This window comes from Varroa jacobsoni, unplaced genomic scaffold (assembly GCF_002532875.2).
Source record: "Varroa jacobsoni isolate VJ856 unplaced genomic scaffold, vjacob_1.0 contig04503, whole genome shotgun sequence".
Classification (NCBI taxonomy): Eukaryota; Metazoa; Arthropoda; class Arachnida; order Mesostigmata; family Varroidae; genus Varroa; species Varroa jacobsoni.
This window is the reverse complement of record NW_019215267.1, coordinates 1-18,675: the sequence shown is the minus strand read 5'-3', so window position 1 is coordinate 18,675 and position 18,675 is coordinate 1. Positions and strand designations below refer to the sequence as shown.

Here is an 18,675-nt window from a genome sequence, read left to right as displayed (position 1 = left end):
TTCTAATATCAAGTAATTACTTTTTTTTTTAAATAAACAAATGAAATCTGACTATATCTGACTGTACTTCGTGACATATCAATAAAGTAACAGCTTTTATTAACAAAAAAAACCACTATGCGCTTTCAATGCTCTTACCAAAAATATCTCTGGCTGATTTACGAACAGACGCCCTTATTACCTGAATCCATAGCTATTACTGGTAGATGTTGTAAGTGCAAAAACCTAGACGTGTACCTCGCGTACGGCTTAGGCTCCTATTAGAGCAACCTTATGCACGACAGTTCAATCATTCTATAATTAGTAGAGGTAGAGAAATTAGTTAGATGGAGGAAAGTACTGACGATGCCCATGATTATCAAAAGCGCAGACGAAGGAATTCTACTAACAATCGTTTCAGGTCATCGCCCGAATGCTGGAACCTCGTATGAAGCTGTTCGGCAACGGAGTATCAGAGAACTTGATGATGCAAATGGCCGCATTCCTGTTGACGACGAAACGAGGGCCGATAAACATTTCAAAAAGCTGGGCAACCTCGAACGTTTTCCGTTATTGGATCTTTGCGAGATTCAACTTCAACAATTACATCACCACGAACAGGTCCAGCATCAGCAAGGGTCGTCGTCGCCGCACCAACATCGTCAAAGACAACAACAACAACAACAACAACCTTGTCCGCCTTCAGGATTCGCTTCGTGTAGTCTGGAGGCGGAGCAGGCTTCCGAGATAGACGAAGCACAACACAACAGTACACTCATTCTTAGCACCTCAGGCAATTGCGGCAACCATCTACTAGACGGCGCTCTTGCTAATGATGAAGTGCAACATCAACGTCTTTGTGCCAATCTAGCGGCGTCTTCGATACCAGCATCTTCAATGGGGTCAATACCTGCAGCCAGCGGTAATCTAGAATTTCGCATCGGTGAAAAGATTCTTGTGGCTGGATCAACGGGCTTTAGCCTTACAAGTGTGAATGCTGGAAATATTCCCGTAACAAGCGGTGGAATGTCTGAAGAGGTATCATGTACCGTGTGCGGGAAACCTTTTCAACATGTAGACAATCTCCGACAACATATGAATGCACATCTTGGAGTAAAGCCATATTCATGCCGACGCTGTCCCTTCAAGACAACTCATCGTGTTTACCTTTGGCGACACGAACGCCAGCACAACGCTGCTGGTGAAAGTGGCCGAGGCCTTATTTCGTGCGCGGTTTGTAGCACAATTTTCCTCTCCGACTATTCGAGAGCGCTCCACCAGCGCCGGTGTCAGGGAGGGCCTTCCGGCTCTGACAGAAAAAGGCCACACGATCTCGGTGAACCTAGCGGACGAAGCCACAATAAGGAGACCTGAATGATGAAACTGCAAATAGCTTTACACCTAATATATATATATATATATATTATGATCTCGAACCTGTCAATACTTCCTCCACCTTTGAGTTATTCTCTGAGCTGATTGCTGTTTAAAAAGGAAACGAATTATGCCCTTAAGTACTCGCGACAGACAAGAAACGTCCAAATAGTTCCACATAAACTTACCTGGATTGAAAATCTATCACATAAATGTATTACAGCAGGGGATATAGATGTGATAGGTTCAGTCCAAAGCTTAATTAAGCAGCTGATTATTTGCAGGACTTGTTGTTTGTGGGCGAGAGTGAAATTACAACGACTGCCAAACTGGAAACCCTTGTAATTTAGTAGTTCCGGTTTAATCTAATTTTAATGGATAGATGTTTTGCTTATTTAATCATGAACGCTTTCTTCATATATCGATGGTCAATACTTTACACCGGTGGGCAAAACCGCAGAACTACGCAATGTACAGAGACATTAGATACAAAGACAAGTAGCGAGATCTAGTCGTTCTATTTTCTCCCTAAGGAGAAGACATGTCAATCCCCCATGATCACTAAAGGGAAAAAGTTCCTGCTAATCGAGTTTTATATATATACCGAGTGCATTATCTGAGCAGATGTGTGATATTTCGAACTAGCTGGAACAAATAGCAACAAGGATCACTAAAAACAAAAAATGCTTTATAAGAAGCAGGCGCCATCTTGGTTGGTCAATGCTTACTAAATAAGCTATCGAACCCTAGTCATTTGACTACGTGACGAGTAGGCACTATATCATGTGTTTGGGTAACACTGCATTGAACTGTGGGGTATTTCTATAAATCGATGATGCTCATCATTAGCTGCGATTATTGAAGTACACGGGGGGTTGTCGTATATTGTCGAAAGCGAACAGCCGACGAAATTGGTGTAACTTCAAAGAGGGGCCATAAGATAGCACTAAGTCCTATTCAACTGTAATGCGTAGCGAAGGCACATAATTCATTTTGTGTTTAAGGTCTAGCTATGATGATATATTCGTGAATAAACAAACGGTAATCTTCTCACGATGGTGAACACTATTCAAAGAGCGCGCTTGTAACACCACATTGCTAACAGCCTCTTCTGGTGAATTTAGTAGTGTAGGCATAAAATTAAAAGCTTTGAGCAAAAAATCAGAAGGCAAGGGGCGAAAAAAATTAAAACAGAGAACCGAAGGTAGATTGTATTTGTGTATGGTGAAAGATTTCATCCGATTGGAATAAAGGCGCCATATTTCTAGTCCAATGGTGGTCTTATGGTCATAAAGGCATAAACATTTCATTGCGGAAAAAACAAGTGGTTTTGTGGAAGACCCAGAGAGATAAAAAAATAAATATATTAGTCGGAGTTAGCGATGAGGCTAGAAAGTCATGCTTGTTATTTCTTGTTTGAGTTAAAATAAATAAATAAACACACACACACACCCACACGCCCACACATGTTAAAGACACAATTTTTTTATCCATTTATTATCTGTGATTATATTATTAAGCATAAACTACTATATAGATATAAGTTTGAACCTGAATTTTTTTATTTATGGCAATTGGTTGAAGTGCTTAATGAAAAATAGTAACCAAAGTGCAATACATTGTTGTTCTAGAGCGTAAGTCAGAATATGAGCAGTAATGTTAAGTACTAAATATCAAAAACAAGAATTTCTCTCCAACTTGGCCAGCAAGTCCAAATTCGTGATTTGTAAATGTTAATTAACGATTCATGCCAAAGCAGGAACGGCCACTAAAGTTCGCCTGATTAGAACGATCCATGAAAAACTCATACTAATAGAGCGAAATATATTATAATAAAAATGGTCAATGCATTTTAAGTATTAATTCTGGCGAACTTACAATGGCAGTGTGTCCTAGAATTGACACTAAAATCGACCTCTTCTTCCAGGTTTCTGCCTTTAAAACGTTTCGACACGGCCAAAACAAGCAGGCTCTGTTTCGCAGAGCACGAATCATCTTCGCCTCGCTGTTGACGACTTCATTTAGCAGCATCTGTGGTTATCTAAGGCTATGATGGCTGTTGAGTCGCATAAGGCACACCAACGTCGATTGCCTTCATTCCCATTAACATGGGCCTACTCTATAATTGGCTGGCCGGCTGGCTACAGTTGCCTTCAGCTAGTTGCAACATCAGCGTTGGACCATCGTCGTAAACAGTTTTCATTTCCACAAGTTGTGGTATTGCGTTCTCAAGTTGCCTGCCGCTGGCACATATAGTAATGCGTCGTTGTTGTCGACGAGGTTACCGACGTAGTTGTTTCAACAGCCGGATCGCCTGATTGCCACCATACGTGAAGATGCAGCTTACGCCTGTGATTAAGCGCTTTTCATACTTCATAATACTGCCCGCTCGTTTATACCTCCAAACCGATCAATCTTTTTAGTGATTAACTTACCATCATTGATTGTTGACAGAAGCAGTAACTGATTTCTAGTGCTTTTTTGTCGCGTCTTTGTGTCTCTCCTACCTGTATGCTGTGCGTTGTGATTCTATGCGCAACAAAACATCAGGTTGCAGAAACACATCTCGATGAGGTTATCCTCTACCCATTGTCCTCTGCTCGTATGGTGATTTGAGCCTTTGATTGAATTTGCCGCGTGATCCGACTCTCCTGACTGACCGACTGATTACAATGCAAGCGTGTGCCGTGACTGCGTCGACTTTGTGCAAAGAGTGCTAGCTGCAGTGATACTTACTGATTATCACCTGGACTGACCTCGACAACAGAGTGAAATCGAGTGCACTAACAACAATCTCATCATGAACCAATGGGCACGACGGGGCAGCGGTATGGCTAAATTACTTCAACGGACTACTCTAAAACAGCGACTATCATTACAAAGGCGGGACGACTAGGTGTCTACATGGTACAGGATTAGAAACTAGTCTACCTTCTATCAACTATCCATTGTAGTTGTGTATCGATGATCGGTTGTCGTTTACGCTCTTACTAGTCGCTGGTCCTCAGGTAAACATAAGCCTACCTACCTGTCTGTGTGCAGGGTGCTTAGTGCCTGCTGTGTGTTGCTGCATGTGGCGCCATCTGGTGACTTCTCCTCTAACATTACTCTGTTTTTATACGTATTCTCTTGTGTTGTTGTTGTTGTTTTTCTTTTTCCCTTGCGTATCCCCATCCTTGTGTTTCTGTTTCATTTGGTGTCATCCGGCTTGGGTTCCTGTTATTGTTGTTGTTGTTGTTGTTGCGGTCTTAATTCGTCGTGGGCACTCGGCTGTCTTGCGGACCAACAACAATCGCGCACTCGGCACTCGCTGGGGACCACGGACGGCTCGGTCGATCGATGGATATCGACTCATCGGATGGCCGCCACCCCTTTCCCTTATCACGATCAACTCGGCAATTCCTAACCCAATAGGTCATGACGACCTGGTCAGCGCGGCAGACCTAGTTGGAGGCGGCAGTGCAGGCGATCTCGTCACTGGAGACCTAGTTTCGCCTGGCGATCTCATACCAGGCCATCATACCGGCGCTCTGATGTCGCCGGATGGAACCGTCGTAGCTGGGCCAGGCTCAGCAGGTGGCGCCGATCTCGCATCAGTCAACTCGTGTGCACCTTATCTCTACCGCTGTGTTCACTGCCCCTATCAAACAAACTACAAGCAGCGTCTGTTTGAGCACACTTCGACACATCTCGGCGTTAAACCGTATTCGTGTTCAATCTGCGGCTATAAATACTCGAAAATGTCGAATCTTCGACGGCACGTCCGAGAGGTGCACGAAGGCATAAAGCGACCAACACCCCGCAAAGACGGCGTTCGAAACAGCCCGGCTCAGAGTTCAAAGCTGGTGGATAAGGCCGCGCAGATGGCCTACCCTAGTAATCTGTTAAGTCTGCTTACGGCTTCGGCACCGAATGTACCAAAAGATTACCATCATAGCAAGGATAATTAGCAAAACGAAGATAATTAGAGGAAAAAAGAGAAAGGGGGAGAAATTGGTGTGGGCCAAAAGAGATGATGCACTGAGGCATTAGTGAGCGATATGTGGCAATAGGTCAGAAGTTTCATGTACTCAAACGAGACGCGTGACTTGATATGCATCCTTACTATGCAGCAAACGTGCATTTCAGTCCTCGTCGGATTCGTCCGTCTGTTAATCATACTACATCTTTTTTTACTAACTATCAAATTATACTAAACAGATTAGCAAGGTTGTATAGAGAAGCGCCCTCTTCAAAAACGATTTCAGTTAGAACAAGAAATGTAATCAGAAGGCCTCTTGATCATCGTCCTTACGTAATGACGATAATCTACTCATTTTTTCGTGGAATTATTTCCCAGCAAATTTGCGTGTACCACGCATAACAAAAAAAAAAAGAAATACAAAGGCGGAAACTATTTTACTTCGTTGTACTTAGGGGAAACATTAATGTTGAACTCTTGTGGTATTAAGCTTAGCCAGCCACTTTAGTCAACATCTTCCCACCAGTGTGTACATTCTATTTATTAATATATATATATATATATAATTTCTATACAGACATATATCGATTATTATACCGATAATATTATTGGATCTTAAGGAATAATGAGAAGAAAGGCCTGCTAGTCTTAGCTACGAAATGCGTAGTGCCCCTTTTGGGTCCACGCCTATGTCATTTTAAAATTCTAATTTATAATATAATAACAGTAATAATATTAAATTATATTATTAGTAGTATAATATTATATATATATATATATATGTATGTATATATATATATATATATATATATATACATATATATATGTATATATATATACCGCGTAGACTCGTAAGATGAGAACTGCTTCTTGGAAAGGTCTCGAAAAATCACAACGTTCATAACAATGCACCAGTTGAGCAATTATCGCGCTGCAAAAATCACCCCCCCATGAATCATAGCAAACGCGCGGCAGAGCCGCAGTTGTTTTTCGAGAAATATTGCTTCTGGAGAAAATTGAAACAAAGTACTTAAACATATATACATCATATAAAAAGTAGGTATTTATTCTTAATTTATAACGTAGACCTACGCGAGCTCTTCTCGTAAATAATCGGACAGATTGCAGACTGCTTACGAGACTCTCGACAAATTTTATCAGGGTGGCTATAGCTCATCATAACTTAGTCTCCATCATCCTTCTTTCTCATCACCATAAAACTTTGATTTATAAAAAAAAATCTATTGCTTTTATTCTGGTTTCTACTAGGTACGCTAAGTAAAAGTTGGTGTAGTATTTATTCGTTGATTCCTATAACTACAGCTTGGTGCCCAGAAACAGCAGATGCGTGTTGCGAAACACGCTAGCCGTGCTCAGCGCTCAATAATTAGGCGTTGTTTTTAAGAGCTTATTCAATGTGGGTAAGGACATTTTAGGAGTACAAGGAATACTTGTACCTTTGTTTGCATCGCAGTGCCTTCTAGTCGGCTAGTTTGTTAAACTAGGCCTCGACGACTCGTCGTCATGACTAACTGTGTTTTATAAAGCACATCCGCTGCCAGCTGAGGTTGAATCGAGAGCTTCAAGCCTAAACAATCGAAGTAACAAATCTGTACTGACAGCAAAGGCCAACACGTATAAGTAACGACACGGGCTGCTGATGTGCCTTATATGACGCTGCTATAGCAAAAGTACTTATTTTTTCAAGGTTGCCGCCTTTATAATAGAAGTGGAATAATGCATACATGGTATGCGTTACGAAAACAAGCGTTGATTTCTTGTTGGAAAAAAATATACATTTTGAATAGGTTAATTTTTTTAGTACAAGCTACGCAATTTAGCGCAGAAAGTGCTTTATATCTATACGTAACTTAATCTTGCAGACAACACCCAGGATACATTACATGCCGTAAAAAGGACACCGCCAAGTGCCAAGTATACAAAACGCAAATGCATCTATCCATTGATATTATTGGAAATGGAGATTAGACACGCTCTATTAGGAAAATGACTAGATCATAGCATCAAGTTAATAGAAAAACAAAAGCAAAACAGCTTTAGAATGTGTGTAGCTGCTGCCAAATCTGATGGTAAATGACGGAGTAACGCCAATTCATATTACTCTTATATCAACTCATATCTTAATCGTTCAGTCTCACCGAGGAATTGGTTTACTTACATACTAAGACAGAAAAAACCGCAGCTGTAGCGGCCACGATGTGATGAGTCATTAATGGTACAAATAAATATATATATATATACACGTATATATATATATATATGTGTGTGTATGACCATGGTAAACAAGGGCGCCCTCAGGTGCCCGGGAGAGCTTAGCCAACCGAATGAACACTGACCATAATCAAATATTATATATTTAGCAGAAGAAGTTTGGAGACGGCAGCAGCTTGGTTTTGTGTGAAATTATTAGTTAAAATAAATGAAACTATTTGCAAAAGACGCAAATATCACAAAATGGTGTCTTCAATTTTGGCCGATGAAGTCCCCAATGGAGGACGGAATCGGCTTGGTGTGAGCAACTAATTCTAGCACTAATGAAGCGTTGATTGCAAAAATGGAGACTGTTTGAAGGGCGGGTGCGGCGCCTTTCAGCACTTGCCATGGCACCATCTTAGAGCTGGCTTCAAATGAGTGGAAATGCAGCCAAATATATGTAGGGACATTACTCATGTGCCAAAGAAGTCAAGCGTAAGCACCAGCTGAATTGTATGCACTTAAAGACCATCAGTGGTCCGTTAGAACGCCGGTTAGTATCATTAAATACGTTGTGTGTACGTTTGATAGTGATGCATGGATCACTATTACTTAAGATTCATAGTGCTTCACTTTAACCGCCGCTTTAATCTTGGCTAGGCGTTGTTTTTTTTTTTTGAAAAACTATTGAAAAGCTCCATGTTTTATAAGATCATCTAGGATGAAGGCTAACACTGATCGACTTTGAATGCTGCTCACCGAATGTCGTTTTCTACGCATTGCTGAAGTTGTTCCAATACCATCAAGATGTCGCTGTGTGACAAAAATGGCGTGCAGTGAAATAATATATATTTTCTCTCTACAGTTCGATTGGCGTGTTGATTGATTTTTTTTTATAATGATGGTGTTGCTGCTGCTACTATGATTATAATTGCATTTTGGTTAACTGAATGGGGTGTCTCTCGTCTGCTCTAACCGCGGGCGCCCCTTTCAGAGGAAGCTGTGATTGCTGCGGTGACAACTTCTGGAAGTTCCTCTGCTGCAACGACGGGAAGTTCGTCGATCAGTCTCACTGGACTGGCCTTGCCAGCGTCGTCGGCTCGTAAAGGCTCTGCCCGCATCAAGAAAACGGACAAGGTGTTGAAAGCCGGTTCCACGAGCATTGCCGGTGCAAACGGGAGTAAAAATGTAGGATCTTCGGTCTGTGGACTAGGTTCCGCAGGAGAACGAAGTATGGGATCGATTCCTGGAGGAAATAAACCGATCACAAAAATTGAGCACCTCTGTACTCTGTGCCAATTCTCGACGCGGTGCTCGCTCGAACTCAACGATCACCTAAAACAGCATTTGAGCGATAGTGAGAGCACTCCGCAAAAGTGCACGTTCTGCACTCTCAAAGCGGAAAGCCTTGAGGCACTCTACGAACACGTCGGCAGAGAGCATCATCGGGAAAAGGAGTCTCTCACCCGAATGCTCACTGCATTCAAGTGCAGCCTATGTGGGTTACAGGCCAGCGATTATTCAACACTAAGCGGGCATTCGTGCGGAGATGATCTGATCGCATCTCCAGGCGCCGCTGGTTCGATCGGAAATGTCGCGCCGGCAGCCTCAAGCGGTACTATACTCGTCCCGCCGATCGGATTGGATCCATCAGAGCCTGTGCCGGCGTCTGGGGTCTACCCGAACCCCGACAATCACTCGACGGCGTTAAGTAGTGACACTACGGGAGGAACCGGAGGCAGTGGAACACAATACGCATGCGACTTCTGTCCTTACATTACGTTTAACGTTGGCAGCTTTCATCGGCACCGCAACAAGCATAAGTCAGCGCCGGCGATCAAATGCGTCTACTGTGGCCGTCCAATGATATCAAAATGCGCTTATGAAAGTCATGTTGCACGCCAGCACGTTGAATCGTTGCTCGGCACGATACGACAAAACATGGAGGGCCAATGTGTACGCTGCATGTTCTGTGACGAGCCCTGTGCACCAAAACAGCTTAACAAACATATCGACGTGGTCCATCAGAACGCTAAGAATTGCTTGCTCGACAGAAGTAAAGCGCAAAAGGTCTAATACGTTAAATAGGGGGGTTTACATAACAACCTTACAATACAACCTTAGATACGTTGTCTCCTAGGGACTAAGAACCGGAGTTGATGTTATCTGTCTGTGCGACCCGTTAAGTGTTAAAGTATTTAGAATTTAAACGAGGGCACGAATTTGATCTGCACCGATGAATCGGGAATTCTGAGGTGAACCGATGAATGTATGAATACAGTAATATATGGATGTGTGCTTGTATGAGAGGATGTGAGAACAAAACAAACGATGACGAGAACGCTGTCCGAACACAGGAAAAAAAAATGCTGAGCTTATTATGCTAAAAAGGTGAAAAATCAATCAATGAAACATATTGTTGCCTTGTTACGATGTTCAAAACAGATATGGACAATTACCGTGAATTAATAATTTTGTCTATTATGATGATGACCTGATGTATTGGTATTGGAATATCTTCGAATTGTTGGAACATAATCAATACGCCATATATACACACACACACACAGATGCAGACAAAAATACAGTTGTAATCAGCAATATTAATAACAATTATTATATATAGTTGTAATGCGCATAGCAAAAGTGACTTACTTTTAATGTTACTCTGAAGCAGCCGGCCGGCCGGCTGGCGGGCGGGCGGGCGGGCGGGCGGGCGGACGGGCGGGCGGGGAGGCGTCTAGTACATTATCCCAAGACAAGCATAGGAAGGCTTCTTTTCAATAGACGCCTATATTTCAGATTCGCGAGAAGAACACAACAAGGTTCCTAAGGAGTGCGCAAGAAGAAAAATTATAAAGTACGTTGGTAGAGCATTATCGGCTCGCACAAAATACATTGAATATGGATTCACTCGTTTGTCATAATACAATATACTAGCAAGGAAACAAAAAGTAGTAAGGAATCGAAGCCTTCGGCGACATACTCTTGTCCTGTACATTTTCAGGACCATGTAGTCATTTAGTCTTTTTGCGCCGCGGGAAATCCAGCACGGGATCGCTACCCACTAGGGCTTCGCGCTGGCAATCAGGTGAAGAGACAGGTCCCATATTTTTAACAGGTTGTACGAGACCTGGGTTATTTGCATTTCAACTGGGTACAAATGCTAATGAAGAGGGGTAGTTTAGATGCGAGAAAGAGATTGTGTTGCAGCTCAGTGACAACGCGCAACAGGCGCACGGCATAATAATGGAATTTGTGGGTTTTTTTTTGCCTGGTAGATTATCGCCGAGCAAATCGAGCGTAATTAATAAAGAGACCCTTATTTTTATCAGTTCTTCGAAAGCAGTTGCCCCTGCGTTTCGTAGTTCTTGAAACCGGGAACTTCGGCGGGAAAACTGTTCAGCTGCTACTGTATAGAATCTACCTAGAAACGTCGAAGACAATTGTTTAGGTGTAAATTACACAGTATCGAAGAACGAATGTATCCATATTAATATACGGGCTAAACACGAACCACGGCAGGAGCGAAAATGTGACGGTTATGCAAAACGTCATAGATAAATGACTAAAAGATTCTGTGAAACTTTCAGAAAATTAATAATTGTTAAATTAATAATAAACTTGTAATTATGCTGTAGCTGAAGTGGGGTGACTATTATAGGAAATATATTAACGGCTGTATTTTGTTTCGCTTTCCAACCCCCCTGCATTGTAAATAACAACAACAACAACAACAGTAATGGTCATTATGATGGTAGTGATGATATACGATCTGTCAATACGAAAAAAAAGCGAGTGAGAAGCAAAGATGAGGGGATGTTTGGCTTGTTTCAAGCAATCACGCTAATGACGGTAATTATAATGACGATAACAATAATAAAATAAAAAATCAAGACTATAAACGGAAGGTTTCCCGTGTGGTCTATATAAATACATGTATATATACATATATATATATATATACATATATATATATATATATATATATATATATATATTCCTGGACAAACGCAGCTACACGGATTTTGCTGCTCACATAATTTAGTGATATTAGTTTTGCTTTTCTAGGTAGACATCTTGAAAGCCTATCACCCCCCTGATCCTGCCCAGAGGAGAATGTCCTCAATATTTTTGAAGGCGTTCCTAGCGTTCATATTAAATTACAATCAGAAGATTAGAAATTATAAATTATAAGATCACTTGCTATGCATGCAAAATCTTAAACACTATATGTTTTATATATATACACATCGAACATATATATATGACGGTATACTACATATGCAGTGCAAAGCACAGCCAAATGAATGAGATTACACGTATTATTTCAGCGCTACGGTTGGCGGATAGCTGCAAAAGCAATTGCAGTGTCGTCAACGATGAATCGTACGTCGACGACACGGACAATCAAGTGATGTCTTCAGAGATTGTCGCCCTGGCGGCCGCGGCTGCTGCCTCTGCCCTGTGTTCACCTGCGTCATCGCAGACTGCCAACTCAGGCTTCAGTTCTATTGTGATCGGAACAGCCGGCAGCAATTCCGGCTCCTTCACGTGTCCCATATGTACGTTTTCGTGTGATAATATTTCTGTACTACGCTACCATGAAGGACTACATCACAGTGGAGGGCCTCGTCCATTTGCTTGCCACCTGTGCGATTATCGAGCGAAGGTTCGATCGCATTTGACTTCGCATCTCCGGACGCACACCGTGGATCGGCCATTCTCATGTCCGCACTGCGAGTTCACAGCGAAAAGACCTAATCATCTCAAGATGCATCTGGAAGTGAAGCATTCGTTAGCGTCAGCGGTGGATCCTGGCACGTCTTCACCATCGCCGCCCGTAGTATAAGTGCTCTTGGGGGCGCAACCCCCAGACAATCGGAAGGCTTCGAGCTCACTAAGCGGATGTTCCTTTATTTATTTAATTATATATAAATGGAGTCAGCAGTAACACAAAGATGGATATTGTTAGTTTTTATGAACAGAAAGTAGAAATACTGTCCGCCGTAGAGCTCTCTGCATAATTCCAAAGACAAGTCGTCCTCATTTTCGCTTTAGACGATAGATACCATTGCACTTGACGAGTCATCATCGTTGTCCATTACTTAATGTACCGTATATATATAAGGTAATAAATACTCAATGTCGAGGCTTGAGTGCAGACTAAATACAATTGAGCTTGAGAGTGTTGCCGTAACGCACTTGATAAAATTCGAAGGAGAACTTGAATCAATCCTTTAGTGGGACGATACCTTTGGTCTGCCTTACTCGTTTTGTTCGTGAATATAATTTGTCCATAGAAAAAAACAACTGCATAGCATTTTTCTGGTTAACGGAACGCTCAAGTCGTCATATGAATCCTTGGCAATTATTATTAAAAATTTCATAAGAGTTAAACGAAACCCATGACAGTCACCAGGCAAGATAGGTCCCGTGCTTAGTACTGTGGAGTTTTGTTCGTTGTTTGGTGTCGCTAGTGCCATAGTGTAGGAAGAATAGTGAATTTAACTACTGAGCATAATTGTTAGCATTTTGTCTAGTGAAATGTTAGCGTAACTCCGCTCGGAAATTGTTGCGCGATAAGTAATAATAACAACAAGAGACAGTAGGACATTTCTAAGATAACACCCATGCCACCATACTATGCATTGTTAACTAGATGAACCGGTCTCGTGCAAACAGAACACCACTGATTATGAAGAACTCAAACAAAAGTAGAACAACCAGAATAAACCGTGTGTATAAATAAGCCATGCGCATTGTTGCATTAATTAGTTGTTTTCGAATGTTTGCGTGTATTTATTACAGTGCTCATGTAGATTCACAAAGCAGTATTTCGAAAAACGACGACTGATTGCATGGAACTATCTGATCTAATTGTTAGCCTGTAACATCTTAAAAATCGGGGCTTTTCTTCTAATGTGTTTATAGTACAAGGTGTTTGGTATCAACATAAACATGTCTGCAGTCTAGACGTGATCAGAGCATCCTACATTTGTTGTCGTTCGATGGAGCTTTTCGAAAGGTTTTAGCATCGTTTGACAGTATGCAGCAAAACTCCCGACGACAACTTCGATATAACAACTTCGAGGTAAAACGAGACGCAATAGTGGCGCACATCTCCTCCAGAATTATCTACAGAACTCGACTAATTTTGCTTTTTCTTTCAGATTCTCTGTGTCGTTTGCATTCTGTCTGCTGCGAATGGCTGCGAGTGTATGAGGTGTGGTCCGAGTGCGTGACTAGCGCGTGGCATACGTGTGCCTCTATCTTCTATTCTTCATTTGATCATTTATTTATCGCTACGCTGATTATCGTTTAATTGTGGTATCTCTGTGTGTGCGTGTGTGTCTGACGTATAAACAGTGGCGTTCTGCGCACGTGTTTTCATCAGCGACGTGTCTATTGATTTAATGTTAGCGTATCAAAAGGGGCTTTATTATTGGTTGCAGACGGTGTGATAACACCGGCTGATTTCTGGCAGACGTCTAAATAACAATAACGCTTCGTTCGCTCATCTCACATTTAACGTACGGGCTTTTGTTGCGGTGGATATTTATACTAAATCTGTATAAAATACAACAATATTAACGTCCGCGAGCATTTTCTTCTATGTTCACTAAAATACCCAATGAGAAAAATAAGCTTGTAAAAAATAGTATTTTCGTCTTTCATCTCCAACAGCTTCGCTCCTTGCGTATTAGATCACTAACCCTCAATATCATTATACACAAGCTTGATAGCAAACAGAAGATGCCATTAGTGTATCCACATAGCAAATACTCTCCTATATGTTATAGTCATACTTTCATCAGACTTTCCAATTAAGTCCCCCCCAACGTTGCCGCCTGGATGAAAAAACGTATCACGCACAGACACACATGCGATGACAAAGTATAGTGCTAGGACGCACACCCGATTCCGCTATACGTCCAGCAATAGCTGAAAGCAACGCACAACAGTTTTCTGCTTGTTGCCGCAGTTGATACATTTTACCTGGAAATCAACGCATTACCGACGTTACTACGGCCGTCATGGCAAATGTCGCAAATCACATCTGCGCTCTTTATCATGGCGATGGTGACGGTGATGAGTCATCGGCGTTCTTGGGAGGTCGTTGGAAAGTTAACACCAAACGAATGGAGAACATTGCACTGAAGCGAGATAAAAAGATAGAAAGTCAATGCTTATTACTGCTTAATATTGAATGTGTGTTAGCTAGAGAGAGAGGGGGTAGGGAGGAGGGGGGGGGGTAGGAGGGCGTGCATGTACGACGTGCTGTTACGAATGTATGTATCGCGTCTTATTGGAATGTCCGCTTTGATTATCGCTTGCCTATTTTTTTTCAGTTTCTTTGCATGCAGGTGATGAATGAATAGTAGTTATTGCTTCCAACAAATAACAAACAAAGTAGCTAAAATGAGGTAAAAGTACGAAGCCGTGTGAATGAAACCGATGCGTGTGGCGTATGTGTGTCTATGCGGCCATCTCGTTTTGGAACATGACTCTTTTCAGGAATGGGAAGCGGGTCCGTAAAGGACGATAGGACAGCGCTGTCATCGTCGTCCTCTACAGCAACAGCAGCAGCTGCGACAACAGCGCCGATGGATGAAGACCCCCAACTTCGCAACATGACTTACGTTCAAGTTGGAGCACACGTGGCAATGTATCGAGGAGGCGGTTCCGGGTCGGACAGCTCACAGACGCTCTATGTCTGCACGCATGGGAATTGCAGCTTCCGCACACACTCGTATTCAACGAATTTGCGCAATCATCTAGCGGAACATTTCGGCGACCGTCCCTTTATTTGTGGAGACTGCGAATATCGCAGCGAGAGATTCGATTCGCTTCGCAAGCATTGTCGAGTCCATACAGGTAAGTTGTCTGAACAACAACAGCAACAACAACAACAACAATAACAAGGGATTAGTCGCATAGTATGTGCCTGTTGTAATGACAGAAAAAACATATAGTCAGATAGAATATTCTTTAGATGTTGAAGATTTCCGGGTCATTAAGTGAATCACCGTCGTCACTATGTAATAACACGATATTACTTTGATTTTTGACACGATCTATTTCCGCGACTGTTCCAGGCGAGCGACCCTACGCCTGTCCCGTCTGCGGCTATCGTTCCAAGACCAATTCGAATCTTCACGCTCACATTCGGACCAAGCACAACATGCCGTCGGGCAAAGCTGAACGAATGCCAAGCATCTGTGCACAGTACGACACAACAATAACAGCGACATCCGCTGTCTCTGCAAGCCACAACATGACCGCCGCGGGAACCGTTCTCAATCCGATTGTCACTGGAGGCGTCACCAGCAGCGTTGGAGTGCCAGGACCAATCAGCTTCGGCATTCCGAGCGTCGCTGCGGCTGCTGCTGCTGCCGGCTCTCCCAGCGCCGCGGTTAACGGAAACCGTGGCCACAACGCAAGCAGCAGCGGCGGTGAAGCCAGTGGATCGTCGCCCGAAAGCGGGCCCCGCTACCATGAAGTCCCTATTAGCCTGAACACTTTACCTATTCCGATGAGTCTATCATCGCTTTCCATTCCAAACTCATTCCATTTATCAGCAGGAGCGACACAGGAACCACCTATTGGCGGCCAACAGCAGCCCGAAGTCGCCCACCAGAAACATCATCGTCAGAGATCAGGCAGTAACGCCTCGCAGAAGGACTCGGCGGTACCAGATCGACAACCACTCGACTATTCGATGGGAGTGTTCGGGGTCAACAGGCCGAGCATGTAGAAAAGTAGGCCACGAGGGTCTTAAGCGTCAAATCAGCCGATTAGAATAATTGGACTTCGACTGGAAAATGGATCTCATCTTATGCCGATGAACACACTAGACGAAATATCATGCTCACACGTTTGAAGTACTAACGCGACTCTGGCGTTGTCACGCTGCTACGAACAACTAGCTTACTGAATAGTACTACCAATGGCTAGAGGTTTGATATAATAATATCTATATTTATACAATGCGAGTGCGAGAAAGAGCGCAAATCAAAAAGGAATATTGCACACTTCGACAAGTAACGCTTCTAAAACGCCCGCTAGGAACCTGGGAACAAATACACACAATTGCAATAGCAATATTATAAACACGGTAACCTGAATTGCCAAAGGCCACTTTAGTAACCATTATAATAGGGCAAAAAAAATAACTATATTTTAATGACGCAAGCCGGAAGCAGGGTATAAATATCGAGGAAGGTCCATTACTACAGCATTATGCTGCAATAAATAAAATTACACACACAAACACATAAAATATTCCAACGCATCGAAACATTCCCTAGGTAATGTTGAGTGTCGATAGGAGTTCGAGATAATTTATTTATAGAATAAGTTCAATTGTTCTGTTTATGTTCTGTAAGTTGCAATGGAGAAGACCTAAGTATCTTTGTAAAGAGCGCAGAGATCGGGGAGAATACGTTGCTATCTCTGTCTTTCGCTAGAACAAGTGATTACTTTATAAAGGCTTTAAAAACAGAGTGAGGTGTACGCCAAGCAAATTACGCAGCATTTGTACAACTGGCGACACGACTTTATGATGCTTTAACTTTATCATTCATTTAGCGCATATTAGTTTATATAGTGATCATGTCTGGTGATCATTGAGATCAGTATTGCGCATAGAATAGGCGGCAGAACAACTAGACAAAAGGAAAAAAGCAATGCCTGATATCGACCTGCTTAGAAAGCAAGAAGAAACTACGACACTACGCGCCATACGTTTCGTCCTTTGCTTCACTGATCAATTGGCTTAACACTGTTAGCGTCCCATAGTAAAAGTACACCCCTATTGGGGCTAAATCAGTTCACTATGAGTGTGGAAAAATGCCATACGGTCATATGTAAATGCGCTGGCACATTTGCAAGCTAAGCGTTTTGCTGCCAACAAAATATCGCTACCACACCCACTATTAAAGCTTCACCAACAGCTGTTATCACCAGAGTGTTATCCTAGAAGGTGTAAAATCTGTTTTTCCCGCACTCAAATTACTCTACACTAGATGGTAATGATAGTATCAATTGAGCTCAGGTGAGAACCATTTCAAAGGGGAAACATGTTCACCGAACCAAGAAGCTTATCAATGTGATCACTACAATGAAGATATAGCTTACTACTACAGCCGATCATCATCGCCGTCATTATCACCATCACCATAGTAATAATGATCATCATCATCACCGTCATAATCATCACAATAATAACGAAGCATGTTCATCGATAAAGCTATAAAAACTATGTAACGTTACTACTGTTATGTCTCAGGATGAACATTATACTGCACACATTCCATATTATTGTGTTTATGTTTATGATGAGTTGACGTGTTGTTTATGTTAATAACGAGTCGGGTGCATTGACGATTGTGTGCTCTTCTTGTTTTCTATTATTCTTATATTATTATTAAAACGTTGTATCTGTGTTTGTTTTCTCACCCTTCAATATTAAACCCTTTCAGATTGTATTTCTTCCGGCCAATTTAGCGGGGGCGCACTGCCTTCCACATTTCGAATTTACCAGACTGTCAATTCGTTTGTGACAACGCAATTCTTTTGATTCATTCCGTTAGTTGATAACAGCAGATCTTGCTGTTACATGATCTCATTTATGAAGTAACGTATTAAAAATACGATCTTGAGACCGAATGTGTTTCTTGCTGTGTCCGTGTGTTTATGTGCCATGTAGCTGCTATTGTTTACCCACTATTGACCCCCTCCAGACGATGCTATCTTCAAGGCGCCGCTATTTTCCATTGACAATGCAAGCGATGTGATCTTGTTGATTTCATTGACACATCCTATAGTTGCCAAGCGCAGCGTTCAATAATTCCATACTTGATCGTGGCATTCCATTGCATGCGATCTCCAATTCAGCACGTCCTGTATCCTGGTCTCTGTGTTTAATGGCCAGGATGTACGCTTTAACCCACTGAGCATTTTTATACTTGATTTTTTTTATCATCTGTCCCATCGTACGAACCTTGTATGTAGCTAATACTACAACCATTCAGGTGAAAACGTCTATTCTTCTCCGACACAGAGCAAGCGGACTATCGTCCGCTCGTAGGGACGAGGTTCTGATTAAGCTATAGCTAAAAGGCTTGGCAAGGTGAAAAGTACCT

At 42.2% G+C, this 18,675-nt stretch overlaps 3 protein-coding genes across 3 annotated transcripts; all 3 read left to right on the top strand.

Annotated features, from left to right (window-relative positions):
- The first annotated feature begins 6 nt into the window (after window positions 1-6).
- On the top strand, window positions 7-7,790 carry LOC111273057 (uncharacterized). Its single transcript, XM_022854752.2, has 2 exons — window positions 7-4,361; window positions 4,768-7,790. The coding sequence occupies exon 1, from the start codon at window positions 346-348 to the stop codon at window positions 1,351-1,353; it is 1,008 nt and encodes a 335-aa protein (XP_022710487.1). The 5' UTR covers window positions 7-345; the 3' UTR covers window positions 1,354-4,361; window positions 4,768-7,790.
- LOC147751776 (uncharacterized) lies at window positions 4,576-7,790 on the top strand (the record flags this gene model as incomplete). The annotated part of the gene is given in 1 exon segment (XM_086973474.1): window positions 4,576-7,790. A coding segment is annotated over 1 exon segment (417 nt). The 3' UTR covers window positions 5,304-7,790.
- Window positions 7,791-10,259: 2,469 nt separating this feature from the next.
- On the top strand, window positions 10,260-16,550 carry LOC111273059 (uncharacterized). Its single transcript, XM_022854753.2, has 3 exons — window positions 10,260-12,374; window positions 15,043-15,406; window positions 15,628-16,550. Exons 1-3 carry the CDS (start codon window positions 11,796-11,798, stop codon window positions 16,284-16,286), a joined length of 1,602 nt encoding a protein of 533 aa, XP_022710488.2. The 5' UTR covers window positions 10,260-11,795; the 3' UTR covers window positions 16,287-16,550.
- Window positions 16,551-18,675: the final 2,125 nt, after the last annotated feature.

Coding starts and splice junctions, on each gene's coding strand:
- LOC111273057 (XM_022854752.2), top strand. CDS start 346: ATGCCCATGATTATCAAAAGCGCAGACGAAGGAATTCTACTAACAATC.
- LOC111273059 (XM_022854753.2), top strand. CDS start 11,796: ATGACGGTATACTACATATGCAGTGCAAAGCACAGCCAAATGAATGAG. Junction 12,375..15,042: donor CTTCACCATCGCCGCCCGTA/GTATAAGTGCTC, acceptor ACATGACTCTTT/TCAGGAATGGGAAGCGGGTC. Junction 15,407..15,627: donor GCATTGTCGAGTCCATACAG/GTAAGTTGTCTG, acceptor CGACTGTTCCAG/GCGAGCGACCCTACGCCTGT.